This window comes from Microchirus variegatus (assembly GCF_963457635.1).
Source record: "Microchirus variegatus genome assembly, chromosome: 2".
NCBI classification, from domain to species: domain Eukaryota; kingdom Metazoa; phylum Chordata; class Actinopteri; order Pleuronectiformes; family Soleidae; genus Microchirus; species Microchirus variegatus.
Genome location: NC_139803.1, coordinates 19,614,473 through 19,636,786, shown reverse-complemented (window position 1 = coordinate 19,636,786; position 22,314 = coordinate 19,614,473). Strand labels below are relative to the sequence as shown.

The 22,314-nt window shown below is 42.1% G+C and overlaps 1 protein-coding gene across 1 annotated transcript in view; it reads left to right on the top strand.

Annotated features, from left to right (window-relative positions):
• The window catches only part of cubn (cubilin (intrinsic factor-cobalamin receptor)), a gene marked incomplete at both ends in the record, with an annotated part of 135,226 nt that extends 115,217 nt beyond the window's left edge, over positions 1-20,009 (top strand). Inside the window, 9 exons of the mRNA XM_083905494.1 lie at positions 12,975-13,192; positions 13,857-14,056; positions 14,270-14,432; positions 15,166-15,374; positions 15,464-15,608; positions 15,839-16,020; positions 17,796-17,961; positions 18,571-18,806; positions 19,902-20,009. Coding sequence (XP_083761620.1) covers positions 12,975-13,192; positions 13,857-14,056; positions 14,270-14,432; positions 15,166-15,374; positions 15,464-15,608; positions 15,839-16,020; positions 17,796-17,961; positions 18,571-18,806; positions 19,902-20,009 — 1,627 coding nt within the window. The remainder of the gene's footprint in view (positions 1-12,974; positions 13,193-13,856; positions 14,057-14,269; positions 14,433-15,165; positions 15,375-15,463; positions 15,609-15,838; positions 16,021-17,795; positions 17,962-18,570; positions 18,807-19,901) is intronic.
• Positions 20,010-22,314: the final 2,305 nt, after the last annotated feature.

Below are 22,314 nucleotides of genomic sequence, written 5' to 3'. Positions count from 1 at the left end.
GGGGCTGGATGGGGCACATTTTCACTACTTCATATTCTTCCTTCAGTAGGGGCGTAGCCATTCTGATTAATAAAAAGCTGGCATTTAGATCTCTTGATTGTGTGATAATTATAATTATTTGTATAATAATTGTATACTTGTTAAAGGAATATTCTTAGGAAAAGAGGAAACATTTATGAATCTATATTGTCCCCCAGCTTATTCTGCTGATTTTCTCTCCAAGGCTTTTGCAGTTTTTATGAAACAGGCTTCTGGGGACTCTTTTTGTTCGAGAACTGTCACTTTAATCCCTCTCTTGATAAACTTCCATCTGACATTTCCCCCCTTCTAGACAAGCGAGGGTGTTTACTAATATATGTCATGATATTGGATATTCTGGTGTGTTCAGGCAGCTTCACCCTACTGATTCGGTGTTCACCTTTTATTCGGTCCCACATTAACCCTATACCAGAATTGATTATATTTTCATCCCCTCTTCAAACATGTCTCTTGCTTTATCATGTTCTATCGGTAACATGTTCTATCAGACCATGCCCCCCTTCATTTGGTGTATTCTCTTGCTGAGGAGAGGGCATTGTAACATCGCTGGAGATTTCAGCCTTATCTTCTCAAAGAGGCAAGTTTGTCCTACTTTACTTCAGAATTTAAGATTTTTTATTCCATCAACTCACCATCCACAGAGAGTTCCCCTGTCCTCTGGAAGACGTGTAAAATAGACTCTCGTGGGCTGATTGTGTCTGTTGTGGCGTTCAAAAGACATGGGAAAAACAAACAGTGTAACCATCTTGAATCTTGACTAGCTGAACTGGAGAAAAAACATCTAACCCAGGTCCTGATTTGCTTAAGGAACTGTTACACTCACATGCTGCATTGTCCTTGATAATTTTGTGAATTGGACCAGGGTTCTGTATAATACTCTGGTGGAGGCTGTTCTGACTAATGGCCTGAGATCTGATAACTTTCCTCTCCACCGTGCAAATAGGCAGGGCCGCTGGCCCAGACAAGTACGGCAAAAGGTTTTAATTTCTGGTGTTTTCGTTGGCGAAAGGGATCAAAAACTTACTTCATACCTGGATGACATTTTGATACATTTATCGCAACCCCAAACTACTGTTCCCTGCCTGATTAGGGTCATTTTATCATTCAGCATCTTTTCTAAGATGCATCTGCTCTCTCGGGCAGCCCACCGGCAGCCCACTGTGTTTTTGGAAAAAAAATTTGAAAGTTGACTGGAAATTTGAAATTATGACTATTATGTGTTATCGTAAGAGATTTATTAACAATACTTAAACACCAAATATAGAGTATTACAAAATGACACACAAATTAAAAAATACACTATCAATTGTTTTTAAAGTTAAATCCTAATTAAGTAATCGGCCATTGAATCTTAAAACAAGCCATGCAATGCTGATCACATTTAAAAGTAAAATAAATCGACAGTGCCCCCTCATCTGCCTCATCTGGTGCAGACAGACGGCCCTTTTATTTCTGAGCAATGCCCCTGCGCTGTACTGTACGCCCTCTCCTGCACTGTGTGCATCTCTAAGCGGGCTGTCCTTATCCAACGCAGACTGGATCATTTCTCTATACGCAGTTTTATCCTCACATCCAAATAATGATCTTTATGTCGAGGATCAAGTACAGTCATGATGATCTGCTGGGAATCCGAGTTGATCTTTGTAAAATGTGATGACATACTCTTAAGAGCAGAGCCCACTTTTCATTGTTTTCACTCAGTGGTCTCAATCTTTGTGTAGAAGATGCTTTAACTGTAATTAAGGGAATAACAGATGCATCAGATGAGCTGATCACTTTAGTTAACTGCTCAAAGAGAGAGAATGTTCTCTGGTGTGAAGTGAATGTCACAGGGAGTTCATAATCTGTGCTGTATGCAGCCAAGTTTCGCTTTGGCTTCATGAAAGAGCCTTTCCAGCATTTAATAGGTGCTGTTCCACAGTGTACTCGCTATGTTTCGGCCACCGAATTATTGGTGCATCCCTAAATAAAACATCTTTATTGACAAGAACAATATAACCGTAATAATGACGTACTGTATGTACATATATATTGTATGTATGTGGTCAGCCATGGCAAAACCGGGAACAAGTAGGCCAAGGGACATTTTAAGTTATTTACAGATTCTGAAAGTGTGATTTCTAAGCTTTCCAACAATGTGTAACACATGTACAGTAAATGGGATAATATTTGATGAAGATGTGGCCATTTGAATGTAGACACTCCTGTGGCGGCAGATTCTGGTTTGAAGAATTACTATCAGTCGAGCTGCATTCAACGGTTTATTCGTCAAAAGTCATATATGAAAAAAGGTGCATGCAGAGAGATGTCTGTCTGTCTAGAGAAAGTTACACTTTTTATATTGTCAACCCAGACAAGCTGTCACTTCTGCATTTAAGTCATATCCTGTTATTGAGAAGATTTTATGGAAGTAAAAGTGAAAAAATCAAGCAGTTTGGCTATCTTAGCAACTCATGATGCTCATACAGTAGTCTGGCTGTCATAGCAACGGACTCCTGATGCATAGGACAAGGGGATGTGTACCCTTTTTGCCAGACATGACAGCAAAGCCAGTGAATTTCCATTACATTTCCCTCCTTATGATCCAATGGATCAACTAAAGCATGGAAATTCATCACAAAAGAATACAAATACAAAAAAATAAACAACATTTCAAAAAAATCAAAACACATACACACTCAGACATCGGGGTGAACCAGACACTAAGTCTGAAGGAACAACCGTCACAAAGAGTGAGTGATGTGGAAACTGCAGATGCTGTTGTTGTGGGGAATAGAAACCCTGAGTATTTGCAAAGCCACACAGTAAAATGACAATTTCATTCAAATAACAGATTACAAAAGAGTTCAAATAAGTATTTACACAGAGTCTTCTCTGTCTAAATCCGAGTGTAATGTGCACTCATCGTCAGACTCTAGCTCAGCATCAGGAACTGGATTATACATGAGCTGAGGGATCTGGTCACCAAGAGTTTTCTCAATTAGCTTTACCATTAGAGAACGCAAGCAAGGGATGCAGCAACAACCACACAGAACCACCAGGGCCACAAAGACATGCTGGGGTGGTGGAAGGGATGCCACGGGCAGGGGCAGTCCATGATGGCAGGTGGTAGCTTGGCACGCTACTTATAGCAGTGGGACGCTATTTCACTCCGCACTGATCTTGCTTGTGGTCGGTGCAGTAAATGGGAGCAGTGTAACTGCGTACACCCCTAGACAGGTGCCTGAGACGCCGCTCAGCACTCCCGAAGTGAATCTTACTGTTTAGGCGCTGGCATAGGATCTGTGTCAGGGACGTCAGCCGGGGCAGGGACCTTCCTGCAGTGTGACGCGTGAATCCACGCGACCTTCACGGCTGTCTGGGTGATCAGCAGGACCTGGAACGGGCCGTTCCAGCACGGATGGTTCCACTGCTTCCGTCTGAAGCTTTTTACCACCACGAAGTCACCTGGCTTCAGGGCGTGAAGCTGTCCTTCCGCAGGTCTGGGGAGGGCAACTGACACCTGAGAGCGGACATCTGCAAGGGTTTTGGTAAGGTTGGAACAGAAAATTACTTTCACACAGGTCTGTCTCCGGGGGTGGAGCCCCCGGTGGAGACACGCCCACGTTGGGGGGAGCTGCAAACAGCATTTCAAAAGGACTGAGGTTAGCACGACCACGCTTGCACATTCTCATGTACATCAGCACCAAAGGAAGTGCTTTCGTCCATGAGAGACCTGTTTCCTCACAACACTTAGCCAGCTTGATTTTCAATGTTCCATTCTCCCGCTCCACTGCGCCCCCACTGGCTGGATGGTATGAACAATGTTTTCTTATGTCAATGCCCAAATGCACAGAGATTTGAGAAATGGCTTCATTTGCGAAATGTGTGCAATTGTCACTGGACAGACGGCTGGGAATACCCCACCGTGGAATGATTTCGCTCAGCAGGGCTTTTGCCACAGCCGACGCATCAGCTTTTGCTGTGGGGAAATCTTCAACCCACTTGGACCACATGTCCACCATCACGAGGCAGTATTTTTTCCCTTCAGATGGGGATAGTTCAATAAAGTCCATCATGACATGTTCAAATGGACCAAGCGGCGGAGGATGTGCAGCCTGGTGTGTGGTAGGAATTTGTCTGCCTGGATTGTGGGATGTTCAGATCATGCATGCTTGACAATATTTCTGGGCATAGGCTGTAAAGTTCTTTGTGAACCAATTTTGAGCCATAGCCTCCATCATCCCTCCTTTTGACACATGGTCTAACCCATGAGTCAATTTAGCATAATGAGGGAACAGGGCGGAAGGAAGGCAAGGCTTTCCATCAGGGCCCAACCACCCGTTTTCAGAATGAGTGGCACCAGTGGCCTTCCACAGACGTTTATCATCTGCAGAGGCGAGGGACTGCAGTGCTGTCAGGGAGGAGGGAACAGAGACTGCGCAGTAAACGGGCACAGGGGGAGGCAGCAGAGAGGCTGCCTTTGCTGCAGCATCCGCAGCAGCATTTCCTGTGGACACAGAGTCAGACATATTAGTGTGAGCAACACATTTGCACACAGCCACCTGTTGAGGGAGAAGAATTGCAGTTAACAGGTCAGCAATCAGACGGTGATGCAAAATGGGTTTCCCATCAGATTTCAGAAACCCACGGTGTTTCCAAAGAGTGCCAAAATCATGAACTACGCCGAAGGCGTATCTGGAATCAGTATAAATTGTAACACTCTTACCAGACGCAGCGTGGCAGGCCCTTGTGAGTGCCACTAGCTCCGCGGCCTGTGCGGAGTAGTGAGATGGAAGTGATCCAGATTCCACAACTGAATGCTGGGAACACACAGCAAACCCAGTACGACAGTGTCCAGTCGCAGGATCCCGAGACACGGATCCATCCACGAACAGGACCAGGTCGGAATTCTGAAGGGGCTCATCGCACAAATCGGGGCGGGGGGAGCACGACAATGACAACTCAATCATACAATCATGAGGAGAACCATCCTCAGGCAGGGGGAGGAGAGTGGCAGGGTTCAAGATTGTACAACGTTTTACCACCACATTTGGGAGATCTAGCAAACGGGTGTGATATCTCAAGAACCTGGACATGGTGAAATGTGACGTCTTTTGATCAGACACAATGCGGTGAACCTCGTGAGGAACGAGGAGTGTTACCTGAGAATAACCTACGATGTCTCTGGAGGCCATCAATGCCTTTTCAGCGGCGGCAACGGCGCGGAGACAACGAGGGAGACCGGCGGCAACGGGGTCAAGTTTGCAGGAGAAGTATGCCACAGGGCGCATTTTCCCGCCATGATCCTGTAACAGAACAGAAGTCATGCAAGCATTTCGCTCATCAACAGTCTGCGTGAAAGGTTTGGTTGGGTCAGGCAATCCCAGTGTGGGAGGAGACAACAACGCAAGTTTCAATGACACAAAGGCTTGTTCTGCCTCTGGGGTCCAAGAGAGGCGGGCAGACATTGTTTTACCTTTTGTGAGTGCCCCCAGGGGTTTGGATATATCCGAGAAGTTGGGAACAAATGCACGACAGTATGAGCAAAGGCCAATAAAGGAGAGCATTTGTTTCACAGTCTCTGGACAGGGAGCCTGCTGAATGGCCATAACATGTTTCCCAGAGAGGGTCTTACCCTCCTTGTTTATAATGTGACCAAGGAACGTCACTTCCTCCTGAACAAACTGCATCTTGGACCGGCTCACCATATGACCCTCAGCAGCCAAATGGTGTAGGAGGAGAGGGGAGTCGACCAAACACTGCTCCTGAGATGGGGCACACACCAACAAGTCATCAACGTACTGAATCATAGCCGAACCAGGGGTCAGGGTCAAAGAGGACAGAGAGGATGCTAGAGCCTGGTTATAAACAGTAGGGGACTCAGCATAGCCCTGGGGCATGCGGGTGAACGTGTAGCCTTTTCCCTCGAACTGGAATGCAAACCAGAACTGGGATTCAGGGGCCACAGGGACGCTAAAAAAGGCGTTTGACAAGTCAATCACTGAAAACCACTTAGATTCAGGCAGAATGTTGGACAAAATTGTGTAAGGGTTCGGAACCAGAGGAGCACGTGCATGAATGGCTGCATTTACCGATGTCAGATCTTGAACAAACCTCCATTCTTCTGGAGCTGGCGGCGGACGATACTTCCGGACCGGAAGGATAGGAGAATTCACCGGAGAGTCATTGCAGGGGACAATTACTCCCGCTTCGAGCAGTGACAGAAAAACAGGACAAATGCCGGTGATTGCTTCAGGTTTTAAAGGATACTGCGAGCGACGGGGCCGGATGTGTGATTTGGGCGTTACCATGAGCGGTTGGCAGTTTTCAATGAGACCCACATCATACTTCCCTTGAGCCCAGACCGAAGACGGCAGCGAGACCAACTCAGGGTTGTCGATTTGAGAGGCAAGGATCAGCACCGGAGCCCTGCTTGATGGGTCCAACGCGTACACTGAGCGTAGACCCTGTAAGGACACAAAAACGTCAGAGCGGAACACATCGGATACGGGAGAATAAAAGACAAATGGATTTGACGTTCAATCGGTGATTGAGTTGCACATTTTTACCCACAGACCCAGATCCCTCCACTGATCAGCGGGTGATTTAGACAGGGAGACATGTGGGTCACTGTGGGGAACACGAAAGAATCGCTCTTGTGCAGGTGTTAGTGAGACAGACAAAGCGCTGCGCAGTTTCTCCCAATAGAGACAGGAGGTTTCAACATCATCATTTAATTGTTCAAAGAAAACCTTTTCATACTCCACATCAGGGGTGGGTGACACATATGTGGTGCAATGCAGGTGATCAGGATTCATGAGCTGCGCACTCGGTGAGACGCGGTCAGCGGCCATATCAACTAAAGGAGTGGCCTGTCCGTGGTTAATCCACCACTGATAAATGTAGAGAGGATTGGGGCGGCTCACTCCCGCGAGAAGTGTGAGTGAGCCTGTCGGGAGACACACCTGTCGGGAGAATGAGTCGTTGGCACAACTCCGTCCGGAGTTGAGCGTAGGTCAATTCCCAAAGTCATCATGAGGTCACAACCTAAGAGGTTAAAGGGGCAACAACCAGATAGGAGAAACGGGTGTTTTACCGTTACGTTGTCGTGCTTGCAATCGAGCGGGACAGTAAAATTTTCCTTGACCTGCACTCCGCTAGCCCCCACCGAGTACAGGAAACGGCCACTAAGTTGAGCGGCTGGCAAATCTGCTGAACGGATCACCGAGTATGCAGCACCTGAATCTGCAATGAACTTCAGTTTCTGACCTAAAACATAAAGAGGAAGAAGGGGCAGTTTCAGAATAGCTTCATCAGTAGGAACAGTGTTAGTGTGTACAAGAGTGTGTTCAGTGGGTGTGTGTGTGTTTGGATACTCATCAGGTTCCGCTGGCGGTCGAGCCATCGCCTGTGTCTCCTACCTCCTTTTGCAGTCAGTCTGACTGGGAACGGCCTTGTTGAGATTGGTGTTGTTGCTGATTTGGCTGTTGGTTTGGATTTTGAGACCCACCACGCCCACGCCCACGGGATCCTCTAGGGCCACGCCCTTGGCCTCGACCTTGGTGCTGCTGAGTTTTGGCTGGGCAGTCTCGAGCCCAATGTCCAGTTCCTCCACAGTAGTAGCAAATGTTCTTTAGGGCGGAGCAGGTGTCCAGATTGACATTGTCAGAGGCAGAGGGGGTGGAGTTATACCCTCCTCGGTTGGATGGGGCAGACGTGTGTTGCAGTAGCGTCAGTTGTGCCTTTTGCATTATGTCTTTTCTGTTTTTTGTTGCTTGGGCGTCTCGCTCTTGTTTATGGCGCTGCTGATGTTTAGCATGGCGCAGAACTTCAGTCATACGCACGGAGGCGTCATTCCAGCCAACGCATGAATCTCTTGTCATGTGAGACAGTTCTTTGTTGAGGCCTTGCACGAAATGCTGTTTCAGGAGGCTCTCATAGGGCCCAAGTTCTCCTCCAGGATATGCGGCAGGGCGACTCCGCCTTTTTCTGGCTTAGGCAGGTGTTTAGATGCTGTGATGATGTCATCGACTGTCCATGGTCGATAAACATAAGCTGGGTTTCCAGCAGGTCCAGCGACCTGAACCATGGGCAACTGCATCACGGATCCTGTACTTGACTTGCTTCGGGTGTGAGTAGCAATGGGGGAGAAATGGAGCTGTAATTGCCAGTCTCTGAGGGGCCCATTGGGCTACTGTTGGCACTAAGGCTGGAGAATGATGACATTGGTGACTGATTTTGAGTGGTCATGGCCCACAATGTCATTGGGTTGCCAGCAGAGGGCGTACGAGGCTGCTGCTGGAGAAAGGGGTTGTTTGGAGAGGATGGTGGGGGCTGGTGTGTGGGTGGTGGTTGTGTCACAGTGGGTTGGTCAATAGGCGGCGCGACTGGCTGGGCGGGCTGTTGATATGGCGGAGGGGAGGAGTCCAGGGATGGGTCGACTTTGGTTCCCCATGCGCCTGCGCCCTGTAACACAGGATAAAGAGAAGAAGAGGAAGTATCTGAAGATTCGCTCTGAGTTTTCTCTTTAGAAGGCTTTTCTTTTTTTGTAACCTTTAAAGCTGTCATTGTTTTCTGACATTTCGCTCTGTCTCTGCGCTCACTTTCTTCTTCCCATTTTTTCAAGCATGCATTCATATCTTCATCATGCCGTGCATCTTTTGTACTCATTTTAGATTTATCATACAACTTATCTTTTTCTTTCTCTAGACATTCTCGTAATTTTACTAACTGAGTCTTGATCAGTGAACCTCCTTCTGGAAAGCCGAACTTTCCACACCATATATCCAAATACTTCAAACATTCAGGACCATATTTATGTTTCATGTCAGTCATTATGGGGGAGTCAGGTGAAGGAGGGCGTTGACTTTTCCCTTCTGAATTACCCATTGTTAGTTCGGTCTTGTAGTTTCACTACTCACAAATCTTTTTCACTGTCTTAGACTCACAGTATTTTCTTTATTATCTGGTCTCGTCTTCAAGTGGTTTATGCACTATCTTAGACTCACAGTATTTTCTGGTCTCGCCTTCAAGTGGTTTATTCGCTATCTTAGGCTCACATATTATTTCCAGTTCTTGCCTTCAAGCGATTTCCTCACGGGGCTTTAAACCCGTTCTTGGATTTATTAGTAAATACGGACGCCGCCGATTTACTTTCAGGTTTCACAGAGAATAGTCAACACCGTTCCCTATGAGAATGCAGTCGTTATACTTTCACTTTGATTCTAACGTTATTATAATAGTTTTACTTTATCAAATTCATTTGTTAAAATATTTTAGAATTTTAGGAAAAATACTTCTCACCAGAATTCTGTCCTCCTTCAGTTCAGAGATTCCGTCGACGCTGGCCGAGTCCACGAACCGAGTCCTCGTCTCTCAGTTTCTAAGTGAGGTTTGAGGATGGATTATTTTCTGATCCAGGTGGCCTTTCCCTGCGGTCCGGTCCTCCAACGCCAAGTTTGTGGCACAGACAGACAGACGTTCATGGAATTTATAGATAGATGCTGTGATATCTCATTGAGACTTATTGAGGTAAAAAGTAAGAAAACTTTGCCAGAAATTAGGTTTAATTTACTTTCTTGAAAATAATTTTTGCAGTGTTGCTACTAAAGATGACTGAGAACCTTGACAGACGTCTCGCTTTCTTCTTCTTTATGCACAGGTTTAACACCTTCTCTCTGGAAGCTTCTTCCAGCTGTCGATATGACTATGTAGCAGTTTATGATGGACCTGACACCATGTCACCCTTGACAAAGGTGCATGCAGAGAGATCTCTGTCTGTCTAGAGAAAGTTACACTTTTTATATTGTCAACCCAGACAAGCTGTCACTTCTGCATTTAAGTCATATCCTGTTATTGAGAAGATTTTATGGAAGTAAAAGTGAAAAAATCAAGCAGTTTGGCTATCTTAGCAACTCGTGATGCTCATACAGTAGTCTGGCTGTCATAGCAACGGACTCCTGATGCATAGGACAAGGGGATGTGTACCCTTTTTGCCAGACATGACAGCAAAGCCAGTGAATTTCCATTACACTCCTCAAACTGCTTTTAGCCTCAAAGACTTACACCTTCTGGGAGCAAAGAGACAGAATCATCACATTTGCCGAGTACAACCCCCTCCTGGTCAAGCTGCTGGAGCTACTCATCACAGAAATTGGAGCACAGATACTATTTTGAGCTACACTGCTACACAGAACAATACATATGCAATACATAAAAAAACTGGACATAATAACCTCTTAACATTTGAAATGAAATAACTTGAACAATATATAGGAAGGGGATGGCTTATTCTGTTCATTTCTTGTCCTTAAACTCGTGTAGTCATTTCCATCATCTGTTTTTGTCTCATAAAAATTATAAACCAAATATACTATGGGCCAATTCCAATTCCTATCTTAACCCTCAATCTTAACCCTCAAGCTCAACCCTTGTCTTAACTGGCCCTCAAAACCAAGTGTTGAGGGTTATTTTGTCACTTAGAAATGGGACACCCCTTAAATGCAGATACGTCTTCAGACTGCGGGGGGCAGAATAACGCGAAAGCTGTGTCCAGTCTGTCAACTCCAAAAAAGAAGAAGAACACATTTATGTCACGATTATTTATTTATTATTTTATTTCAGTCAAGTTATTAGGTTGTCAGTTAGTTATAAGATGATACTCATACAAATACCACAACCACTGACATATTCAGCCGACAGTTACCACACACCACAGCTTATTGAAAAGGAAACGATAGCAAACGATCACGTGGGCGCGCCGGCTATTGACAAAATATCGTAAAATAAAAATAAATGTTACGCAACAATGACGTCAGTAATCCATAATATGGGCCTAAACTAAGATAATACAATGGTTTTCATATTTTTTATATCTCTAGTAACAATGAAAATACTTAATTTGTATCGCACTCGCTTCGCTGCTTTCGATGCCATCTTTCTTATGTGAAAACATGCAATGCATTCTGGGTAGCCCTTGCTCCCCAAGGGTGGTCTCGGAAAATCACAATATTGAGGGCGATACAGCCCTTAAACTTGCCCCTTAACTTAATTTTTCTGAGAATCGGGACAGCACTTGCACTAGCGGGAGCGCGCATTTTTGAGATTGAGGGTTAAGATTGAGGGTTAAGCAAGGAATTGGAATTCACCCTATATATACTTAAGAGAGAAGGCTCAAAGATAGATACATATTTCTAATATCAAATGAAATGAAATACATTTAAGTGGCTCTGTGGTGTAGTGTAGATGGATCAGTCTGTTAGTGAATGAGCTGATGATGTGCTCACTCTCACACATCACAATCAATACTTCATACACAATACTGGAATAGCCAGAGCCAGCCGGAGGCATAAGCAAACTAAGCAGCTGTTTGGAGGGCCCCCTGGTGATCGGGTGTGGGAGGACAAATGTTTTATCATTACTTTTATATTGTATCATCATAGATACATTCATACATCTGCATAGTGTTAATCATTTTTTTTTTCAATTCAAGTCCAGTATCACCATACACAGTGTTTCACTTTGAACATGAAAGTGCAAATTAAAAGTAGGTCATGTGATTTTACTCCCCCATAATGCAATTTTTTTTATTAAAACTCTCTTGTTACAAATCAAATTCAGCTTGGGCCCCATAAATGTCTGTGCCGGCCCTGAAGTGTGAATAACAATGCAGCCACATAACGTTCTGAATCCACAGTGGATTATTAAAAGACAAAACATGTTTGCTAATGCTAACCAGTCCACTCACATAGCAGAAGTGAGATCTGTGTTGGTCTCTGTCTTTGTTAAGAAGTACAGCCATGATTTAGTTATTCAGCGTTTTTATGACCCACAATACTGTCATTTGAAGCATGTAGTGGCTTCTTCGTAACTTCAATTTGCACAATTTTGAAAAAAAAAAAAACGAAAATCCCTCTATCAAAATAATCCAGTAATAATTTAGTAATGGAGTAAGGAAGTCTGAGCCATCTCAGGAATCAAATCAAACAAGGGTTAAATTTTGTACAAAAGGAGACAATAAACTGGCCTGTACTAAGAACACTGAAGTCCATTACAACAATTGTTAGGGAGGGGAGCCTCCTCAGAAAATAGAGGCGGCTCCCCTCCTTTAACAATTGCTGACTATGCTGAGGATGTTTTAAGAGTCTGTGGTGGCCAGTGCTATTCTGTTTGCTGTTTGCTGTTGTGTACTGGGGCAGCAGACTGAGAGTAGCAATACATGCCAACAGACTCAACAAGCTGATCAGACGATTCTGTAGTATGGCTATCACCCTCTCCACAACGCTCTGGTCAAAGAGAGGAGAACCTTCAATCGAGAGACTAATTGCTCCTCAATGCACCACTGAGCGCCACAATAGGTAATTCCTGCCTGTGGCCATTAAACTGTACAACTCCTCCCTCTGTGGCTAGCATTAAAAACAAAACAAACTATAATTACTCTATTACTGGACTATTGCACTGTATATTGTATTTTATAAATTTCCAGATTGTCTGCTTTATTATTGTAGTATTTTATTTTATATATAAATAAAATATTATATTTTATTTTATTGTATATTTTATTTCATTTAAAGGTATTGCTTGTTTTTACTGTTTGTATTTATATGTGTATCTTCGCTCTTGTTTCCACTCATGCTGTACTTCTATCCTACTTTGCACAGAGCGAATAACACACACACACACACACACACACACACACACACACACACACACACACACACACACACACACACACACACACACACACACAGACACAGACACAGACAGACAGACGTTCATGGAATTTATAGATAGATGCTGTGATATCTTATTGAGACTTATTGAGGTAAAAAGTAAGAAAACTTTGCCAGAAATTAAGTTTAATTTACTTTCTTGAAAATAATTTTTGCAGTGTTGCTACTAAAGATGACTGAGAACCTTGACAGACGTCTCGCTTTCTTCTTCTTTATGCACAGGTTTAACACCTTCTCTCTGGAAGCTTCTTCCAGCTGTCGATATGACTATGTAGCAGTTTATGATGGACCTGACACCATGTCACCCTTGTTGGGGAAATTCTGTGGTGCAGTGCTCCCACCAAACCTGCGTTCCTCCACAAACCAGCTGTTTATCGTCTTCAGGACCGATTCCTCAGGGAGTGCGATTGGCTGGAGAGCCGTCTACAGTGAGACACTTGGTAAGTTAATATTACCTACCACAATGCTTTATTCTATGTCCGCACTTCATGCATGCAATAAAGCGTGCAAAGTGCAATAATAAATAATAATTTATAATAATAAAAAAATGTGCAGAAGTCTATTCTATCTTCAGAATATGTCTGTCACTTTATCTCACCATTAAACAACCGTGGCTTTTTTCCAACAACTCACTCCCTCACAAAAGTCCATAAAGAAAATCATTGTTTTTAGCTTTTCAGGTCGAATGGTCTGTGAGGTAAAGTAGTTAATATATTCATGACATATACTTATTACCTGAACCTTTTGATTTAGATATAATATGTAGCATTTTTGCTTTAAATAAAAATGATGACATTAATGTTGTATATTTTGTTCAGTAGTGCACTTAAATTCGCCAAAATGTTTCCAACACTCTTTAAAGCCATACAAATCCATATTTCTATTCAATGTAATGGATGGTATCATTTTGTGATGTCATCAGTTTAACCAGTCTACCGTAAATAAACCTTATAGTGAGGAGCCTGTGTGTTGTCTTTTGTTTTTCATTGTATCGTGTATATTTGTCACTAATGGATCGCGACTACTCATTGCCATTTGCTGCACATTCTGCAGCCATTCTTCCTGTGATCTCTGGTCAAGTGTTTGCTTCTGTGTTCTCTGCAGGTGCAGCTCAGGGGTGTGGTGGCTACCTCTCCATGCCCATGGGCATGTTTGGGTCTCCAGATCCGAACCTGGATGGGCGCTATGAGCCCAAAATGGACTGCCTCTGGACCATTGACATGACCCTCAACAAGGCTATCAACCTGACCTTCACCTCTTTTGACCTGGAGAGCTCCTCTACTTGTCGTAATGACTATGTCAAAGTAAGACACCCACAGACATTGCAATATTTTGTCATTGGAACCAGGGATTTAATTGAGTGCCAGCCACCAGACAACATGGTAAAGCTGTGCTGTGTCATGGTGCATCAACAATGCAAATCTGGAAGTAAAGGTGGTAAAGTCGTGTAATAATATTATAGACAATATAGTTTTAACACTTTATTCTAACCTCTTATGTTTGTGTATCTCAACCAGGTGTATGATGGTGACAATGTTTACTTCCCTCTGGTTGGAACATTTTGTGGAAACACGATCCCTGCATATTTTGTATCGAGTGGAAATTTCCTGACCATTCACTTTGTTACTGATAGTTCAGTGCAGCTACGAGGCTTCAACGCTACCTACAGAGCAGTACCATGTAATATACTTTTTTCTTCTTTACCTTTTCTGCACTCCACTGTACTAGATAGAGATACTACGGTTCTTTTAATTTTACTTTATAAGCTTCTGGTAAAGTTAAAACCATACTGCTTCAGCTTTGTACCTGTTTTCAAGTTCTCTTCATTACAGGGAACCAAATGACATAACATTTTTGTATTTGGTGAAATCGAAAATGTTTAAAGTGTTTAACGTGTGTAATGTTAACTTTAGCAACCACTTACATTTATTTGTTTTATTCTTAATTTAGTGTTTTATATCTTATTTTAAGTACATGCACCATTAGTACAACTACACTACAATATAGTATGCTTAAGATGTAAAATGTATTTTTTTTCCAGGTGTAAGTGTAGTGTAAGTGGAGTTTGATGGTGTAGGTGTAATGTTTGAGATGTTATGGAAGACCTGCTGTTATAATGGAGTAAACTGAACATTTCAATCAAACTTCGGTTGTGTAAAATGCTTAATGCTCCACATGATGGGAAATCATCTAAACAAGTGAGAAACACAATAGTGTGAAAATGGAAGAGTCCAGGTGCAGCCATGTGTTTTCATCCAGTTTGATGGACAAGTGCAAGTGAATGAGTGAATGAGCAAATGTTCTGTTTGAGCTTGCACCATGTTCCTTTTGCCCAGAACTTAGATCTCCCAAATCAATATCTATTTCATTGTATGCATTTACCAAACCTCTTCATGTGTCTGCTTGCATTCAGTGCTTTGTGGTGGGACCCTAAATGCCACGACCTCCATACAGACCCTGAACTCACCCTTTTTCCCCAATGCCTATCCTCCTTTCATTACTTGCCGCTGGATGTTGGACGCTCCAGCCCAGGAAACCGTCCTGCTTTCGGTCCAGAACTTTATGCTACAACCCAGCCAGAGCTGCTCCGCAAACTTCTTGGAGATGAGAGACTGGCCAGTGGTGAGTACAGACTGGACCAGGAAATGGTGGTTCAGTGGCAAAATCACATTCTGTAGCTCCCATTTGAAATCATGTTTCTTTGTTTCCAGGGAGACTATGGGCAGTCACATAAGTTCTGTGCCTCTGATGGTCATCCACCAGACTTCTACAGCTACAGCAGGACAGTCCTTGTGTACTTCAAATCTGACACTTTCGTGGCAGGAAATGGCCTGCGCTTCACCTATCAGATCGCAAGTAAGTGTTGTTTTGAAAAAGAGCCTTCTTCTGCCTCCACCTCAGTACAATAAAATTACAACTGCTCTTTCTACAAACTATGCATGATTCCTGGGATAATCCAACGATAACTTTCACAGTATTCAATGTATACTTTTAGTAATTGCAGCTGCACAACAGAGTTTCAAACTGTGGACATTGTGTGTTTTGAGGTACTTTTTAAATGCTCTGAACGTGATATTTGTTTCCAGACTGCAGCCGAATCTATGAACAGGAATATGGCTATCTGAAAAGTCCAGGCTGGCCTAACCCCTACCCCCACAGTGTAGACTGCACCATCGTCCTAAAGGCACCACAAAGCAACCACATCTCCCTCTTCTTTAACAGTTTTGATGTGGAAACCCAAAGCAATTGTAGCTTTGACTATCTGGAGGTAAAAAGACCAGTGCACATGTGAAGGCACACTCATTCCCACTGAATTTAGCATACAGCATACAGAGTTGGAAGTAACAAGTTACATTGTGAGCTTCACTGCTCACAGATTGTCCAGGAAGGACGGAGAGACGGTGTTCCTTGTGCAAAATAATCAGTTTATTGTCGTAAATGTGGCTTAACAACACTAAGCAACATACATTAAAAAACATAACTAGTTCCACCGTCACTCTGCCTGCTGAGGACGAACTTACACTCTTCCTCCTGGCTTCAGCACTGCGCTTCTCTCGCTCTCTCTGTCTCTCTCTCCAGAACCGGTTACGATTACGCTAGCGAGTAAAAACGTCAAAATAAAATAAGGGTGTTATCAGTGAGTGGGGAGGGGAAGGAGGGGTGAGTGAGCACCGCTGGGGGCGTGATCATCAAGTGACAGCAAGTGCAAATTATGGCAGCAGCAGCTTGCTGTGGTATTTTCAGTGGCAGCTTACCCCGGAATTCTACTGGACACGTTACGTTTCAGCTTCGACCTCTGCCCGGTGGCAATCCCCACCGGCCGCGTTATAGCAGCGTGGTGCCTTGGGAGCCAGCGGTATTCACAGAAGATCGGGCGATAATCGATCTTCGCGAGTTCGCGAGATCCCGAGATAGACTAAAGGAAACAACAACAACACAGCTTCTTTCATTCTCTGACGTGAAAGAACTGTTGATCTGGTGTCATAAATTATTTTATGTTTCTCCACTTCAACAATCAGTCTCTCGTCGTACATTATGACTCTCCGAGATGCTCTGATTAATTGACTGTTGACCTGGTAGCACCGGTCTGGAGTCACGAAACAATGTTTTTCGGGGGTTCTTCTTGCACAGAAATACACTTTAAATGTCGTAAACACAAAATGGGAGGTTTATAGTTTACCAATGGTTTATCCAGGGAAGGCAGTGCATACATCAATTTTTAACACAAAATATGTAATTTGAATATTTTACACAAAATTACCAAGAGTTGGACCTCGATCAGTGAATATTACCACATAACCATATACACTTGTTTATACCTGAAATTTTATTTTAAGGGTTTAGTTACTCTTTAACATAAACAGCAGATCGAGGGTGACTATTTTTGTGATTGTACCGACATTGCAGAAAAAAAAAAAAAAAAATTCTGGCAACCTGTCTGGTTTGTTTCCCATTTTTCTCCTGATTTTGCTGGAAACCAAAAATAAAAGATATGCTTCTGCTTATCTGCTTATCATGGGAAACAACTCTTCCCATGATGCGCCCCATGATGAAAAAAGTCCTCATCACCCATCCCTTCCATTATACAAAATAAGGTTTTGCTCTTCCAGATTTTATCTAAATTGGTTAAATTTGAGATTGGGGAGCAAAAACACATGAAATACGATTTTCTTTGTTCTGATTCAAACCACATTTAGACAAAAAAACATAACAAAACAGGTGCTGTATCATTAACTGCACAGCAAAGCTGGCCATACAGCATTATCCATCCCCTCAGTTGCTTAGTTTGTCTTGTGTAATGGCAGAACTCTGGAAGTTTGCCCACTTGACACAGCAATTTTTGGAGAGCAAGGTGTGCTTCTGTGTGAAAGACAACTAAAATATGTGGGCATTGTTTCCAGAGCAATCTGTGCAGGCAGATTAGCCATGTCTGGACACAGTTACAGTTTGATTACTTGCAATTAACAGTGTAGACAATCCAATTGGCTTGTAGACTTAGGATATGATTGTTCTTTGTCATCACAACTCTGTGTTTTCTCTCAGGTGCGTAATGGCAGTACAGTAGACTCACCACTGATTGGTCAGTTCTGTGGCAGCACCTTACCCAACCCCATCTTCCCACAGTCCAATCTGCTCTACCTTCGCTTTAAGAGTGACATGTCCCATGCCCGAGAAGGCTTTGAGGTCACATGGACATCCTCCCCAAATGGTCAGAACTGATTTTACACCAGGTTCCATGAAACACTGAGGATGAAAACAGTCCCTGTCAATGATTATTATGCGGTATCTTGAACATAAGAAGATAATGACTGAAATGTTCTGATTTAATTTTGTTGATTAGTTAGTCTCTCTCTTTTGATTCTAGCCATACGTCTTATCTCACATGTTGTGTTCTTTATTATAGTATTAATATATAGTATTAATTTCTCTTCTGTACTCTTACAGTTTCTGTAGTATTCCACAGATTAGATTAGATTAGACAATGCACACATTTCTCTCACTTAAAGTTGAATGAAGTTCATCTGTTCTTTATGTTGTGGTCTCATTATTCTCAATAATAAGAGAATAATGAGACCACAACATATGTTAATAAATTGTGTCTACATGATTATTGACTTGTGTTTCAGTAACCTTTAGCTTTTTCTTTATCTTCATTTACTTTATTTGGGAAATGTGTTTTTATCATATTTTTTAATTTTTTCATGGTTATTGATGCTTGTAATAATACTACTATTATTATAGATCGAGCTCACCTACTCCCATATTTTCTCACCCTGCTATTGTTTTTGCTAAATCATCTTTGTCTAATGTGTTCTAGGTTGTGGTGGCACACTGTATGGGGACCAAGGCTCATTCTCTAGTCCAAACTACCCTGGCACCTATCCTAACAATACCCACTGTGAATGGAGCATTAGGGCACCGAGAGGTCGTGTGGTGACCATCACCTTTGCTCAGATCAGTATTGATGACCCAGGAGATTGCCAGAACAACTTCCTGAAGTTATACGATGGCCCAGATGCCTCCTCGCAACCTGTTGGACCTTACTGTGGAGTGGTATGTAACCTAAGTCTAAGTCTAAGACTAAGGTTAAGTCAGTAGAAATATTATTCTGTGTCATTTCAACTCAATTCAATATCATAATGATAATATAATGGATTAATATAAACCACAACTGAATTCTCCATTTTTTGAGCTGAATAACTTAATGGATGTAGTTCAGTATTTTTAAAGACTGGCTAGCATGCAGAATGACCTGAAAAAACATGTGAAGTATTCCAACATGATTAAGTCAAATAATTATAATATTATAATAATGTACAGTTTAATATTGTGTACATTAGTGCATATCTTTTAAATTATTATTTCCATTTCATTTAATCTATTGCTGAGTTCACACAATACTGATTAATGCTATCATCTCCACACCTCTCTCACCTCTCTCTCCCGCATCAAATTCAAATCTCTGATGCTAGCCTACAAAGTGCTTCATGGGTCTCCTCCCATGCTCTCCTAAAGGCTTATGTTACCCCCTCGACTACTCTGTTTATCCAGGGATTGTCGTTTTCAGGCTCTTTTCATGTGCCGTTCCGCGCTGGTGGAATGACCTACCAAGTGCTACCAGTACAGGAGCGTCCCTGCCTATCTTCAAGAAGCTCTCGAAAACCCAGCTCTTGCAAGAGCATCTTCTGTCCTAGCACTTTACCTTACCCCCTATCCTGCACATTTCCTTCTGCACTTGCATCCACCTCGAGATGCTCACCCTCTTATCAGTTCACTGCTCCTATCTAGTGGAGTTCTTTCCAAGACTTCTTCTATGTAGCCTATTCCGCTCCTGTAAGTCGCTTTGGATAAAAGTGTGTGCTAAATGCTTAAATGTAAATGTAACTGTCTCTATAAATGTCTGTGCCTGCATTAATACATTTTAATTATTGTTTTTGTAGGGTTGCAACTAGCAATTATTTGCATTGTCATTTTTGACGTATTAGTAGTTATCAATAAAATGTGCAAAACACAACAGAGAGTAAACATTCCAGCCTATTTGTAAGGAACTACAGATACTGCATATACAATATAACATATCTGTGATTGATCAATTGGATATAATGTCATTGCAGTTACTATTTTGTCGTTTCTGTGTTGTTTGTCCAGGAAACCAGCATTGCTCCATTTACTGCCACATCCCATCATGTCTTCATTGTTTTCCAATCCCAGTATGTAACTCTGCCATCGGGGTTCAGACTTACCTGGAGCACCTGAGAGTGTATTCAACACTCACACAGTCGACTAATCCACTAATCATGTTGTGCATTTATATCTGTAACATAACAATGTAAATAAAGATAAATCTGTAGTGTAATAAAAGCAAAATTTAAGAAGTGTGTTATGTACCATTTCATGTTAGTTTTAGTATATATTTTCGTCTTAAAACATGACATTTTCACATCCATTTTATCTTACTGTCTTTTGGAGATATAATTTGCCTTCAACACACATTTCTTAGTTTTAATTGGCATATAACAGAAACATGTGGCAAAATACTTGGAACAGCAAACATCAAGAGGACACAGAGTGTAAGTATTCTTTATTTACAGTCTACCTTCCTCATCGTCGGTGAGGACAGAAATTTAATGTAGACTTTTGCAGCATTAGATATCACAGACCCTTTTGATATAATTTCTGTATAATATACATACAGTTTTGCTCATAAGTTTACATACCCTGGCATAATTTATGATTTCTTAACCATTTTTCAGAGAATATGAATGATAACACAAAAACTTTTCTTTAACTCATGGTTAGTGGTTGGCTGAAGCCATTATTGTCAAACACCTGTGTTTACTCTTTTTAAATCATAATCACAACAGACACTACCCAAATAACCCTGAGCAAAAGTTTACATACTCCAGTTCTTAATACTGTGTATTGCCCCCTTTAACATCAATTCCAGCTTGAAGTCTTTTGTGGAAGTTGTGGGTGAGGCTCTATATCTTCTCAGATGGTAAAGCTGCCCATTCTTTCTGGCCTCCAGTACCCCTAAATTCTTGGGCTTTCTTGCATGAAATGCACATTTGAGGTCTCCCCAGAGTGGCTCAATGATATTGAGGTGAGGAGACTGAGATAGCCACTCCAGAACCTTTATTTACGGCTTTATTTTGCTGTAGCCAATGGCAGGTCAACTTGGCCTTTTTTTTTGGATCATTGTCATGTTGGAATGTCCAAGTACGTCCCATGTGCAGCTTCCGGGCTGATGAGTGCAAATAAGTATTTTTTCAAAACTCACTGGATTCATCTTGCCATCAATTCTGACCAAATTTCCTGTGCCTTTGTAGTGCACACATCTCCAAAACATCAGTGATCCACCACCGTGTTTCACAGTAAGAATCGTTTACCTTTCATCATAGGCCTTGTTGACTCCTCTCCAAACGTAGTGTTTATGGTTGTGGTCAAAAAGTAACATTTTGGTCTCATCACTCCAAATTACTTTGTGCCAGAAGGTTTGAGGCTTGTCTCTGTGCTGTTTGGTGTATTGTAAGCGGGATACTTTGTGGCATTTGTATGGTAATGGCTGTCTTCTGGCAACTCGACCATGCAGCCCATCTTTGTGCAAGTGCCTCCTTATTGTGCATCTTGAAATAGCCACACCATATTTTTTCAGAGTCCTGTAGTTCATCTGAGGTTATTTGTGGGTTTTTCTTTGCATCCCGAACAATTTTCCTGGCAGTTGTGGCTGAAACTTTAGTTGGGGTTTTGTTGAAACCAGAACCCCTCATTTTCCACTTCTTAATTTAGAGATTGAACACTGTTGATTGGCATTCTCAATTCCTTTGATATTTTATTATATCCCTTTCCTATTTATAAAATTCAACTACCTTTTCCTGCAGATCATTTGACAATTATTTTGCTTTCCCCATGACTTAGAATCCAAAAAAATGTCAGCGCAGTTCTGGATGAAAGACGCAAGTGTCTGTCAGAGTCCACAAACTCATTGACCTTTTATGAACACCCACTCATTTATTATTATTATTATTATTATTATTGTTAATAATAATACAAATAATAATATTAATAATAGTTGAAAGGCTATTATATAGCCATAACTAATAATAGCCTTTCAAACCTGTTTGTGTCAAGTTGTGTGCATGTTATCAGGCCAAATCACCAGGGTATGTAAACGTTTGATCAGGGTCATTTGGATAGTTTGTGTTGTCATTATGATTTAAAAAGAGCACAGTTGTTTGACAATAAATGGCTTCAGCCAACCACTAACCATGAATGAAAGAAAGTTTTTTGTGTTATTATTCATATTCTCTAAAAAATGGTTAAGAATTCATAAATTATGCCAGGGTATGTAAACTTATGAGCACAACTGTATATACATGTATTATATGTATGTATATACAGTTTTGCTTCACTCAAAATCACTGATGTAGACATTATGTACAAGTGACAGTTAGTTTTCTAGTTTTCATATTTGTAAATACTGACTGATTGACTCCAACAGTATCCAATACCCTGGAAAAGGGCCAGCCAATAAAAATGAAAGACATGTTTTGTGGGTAAC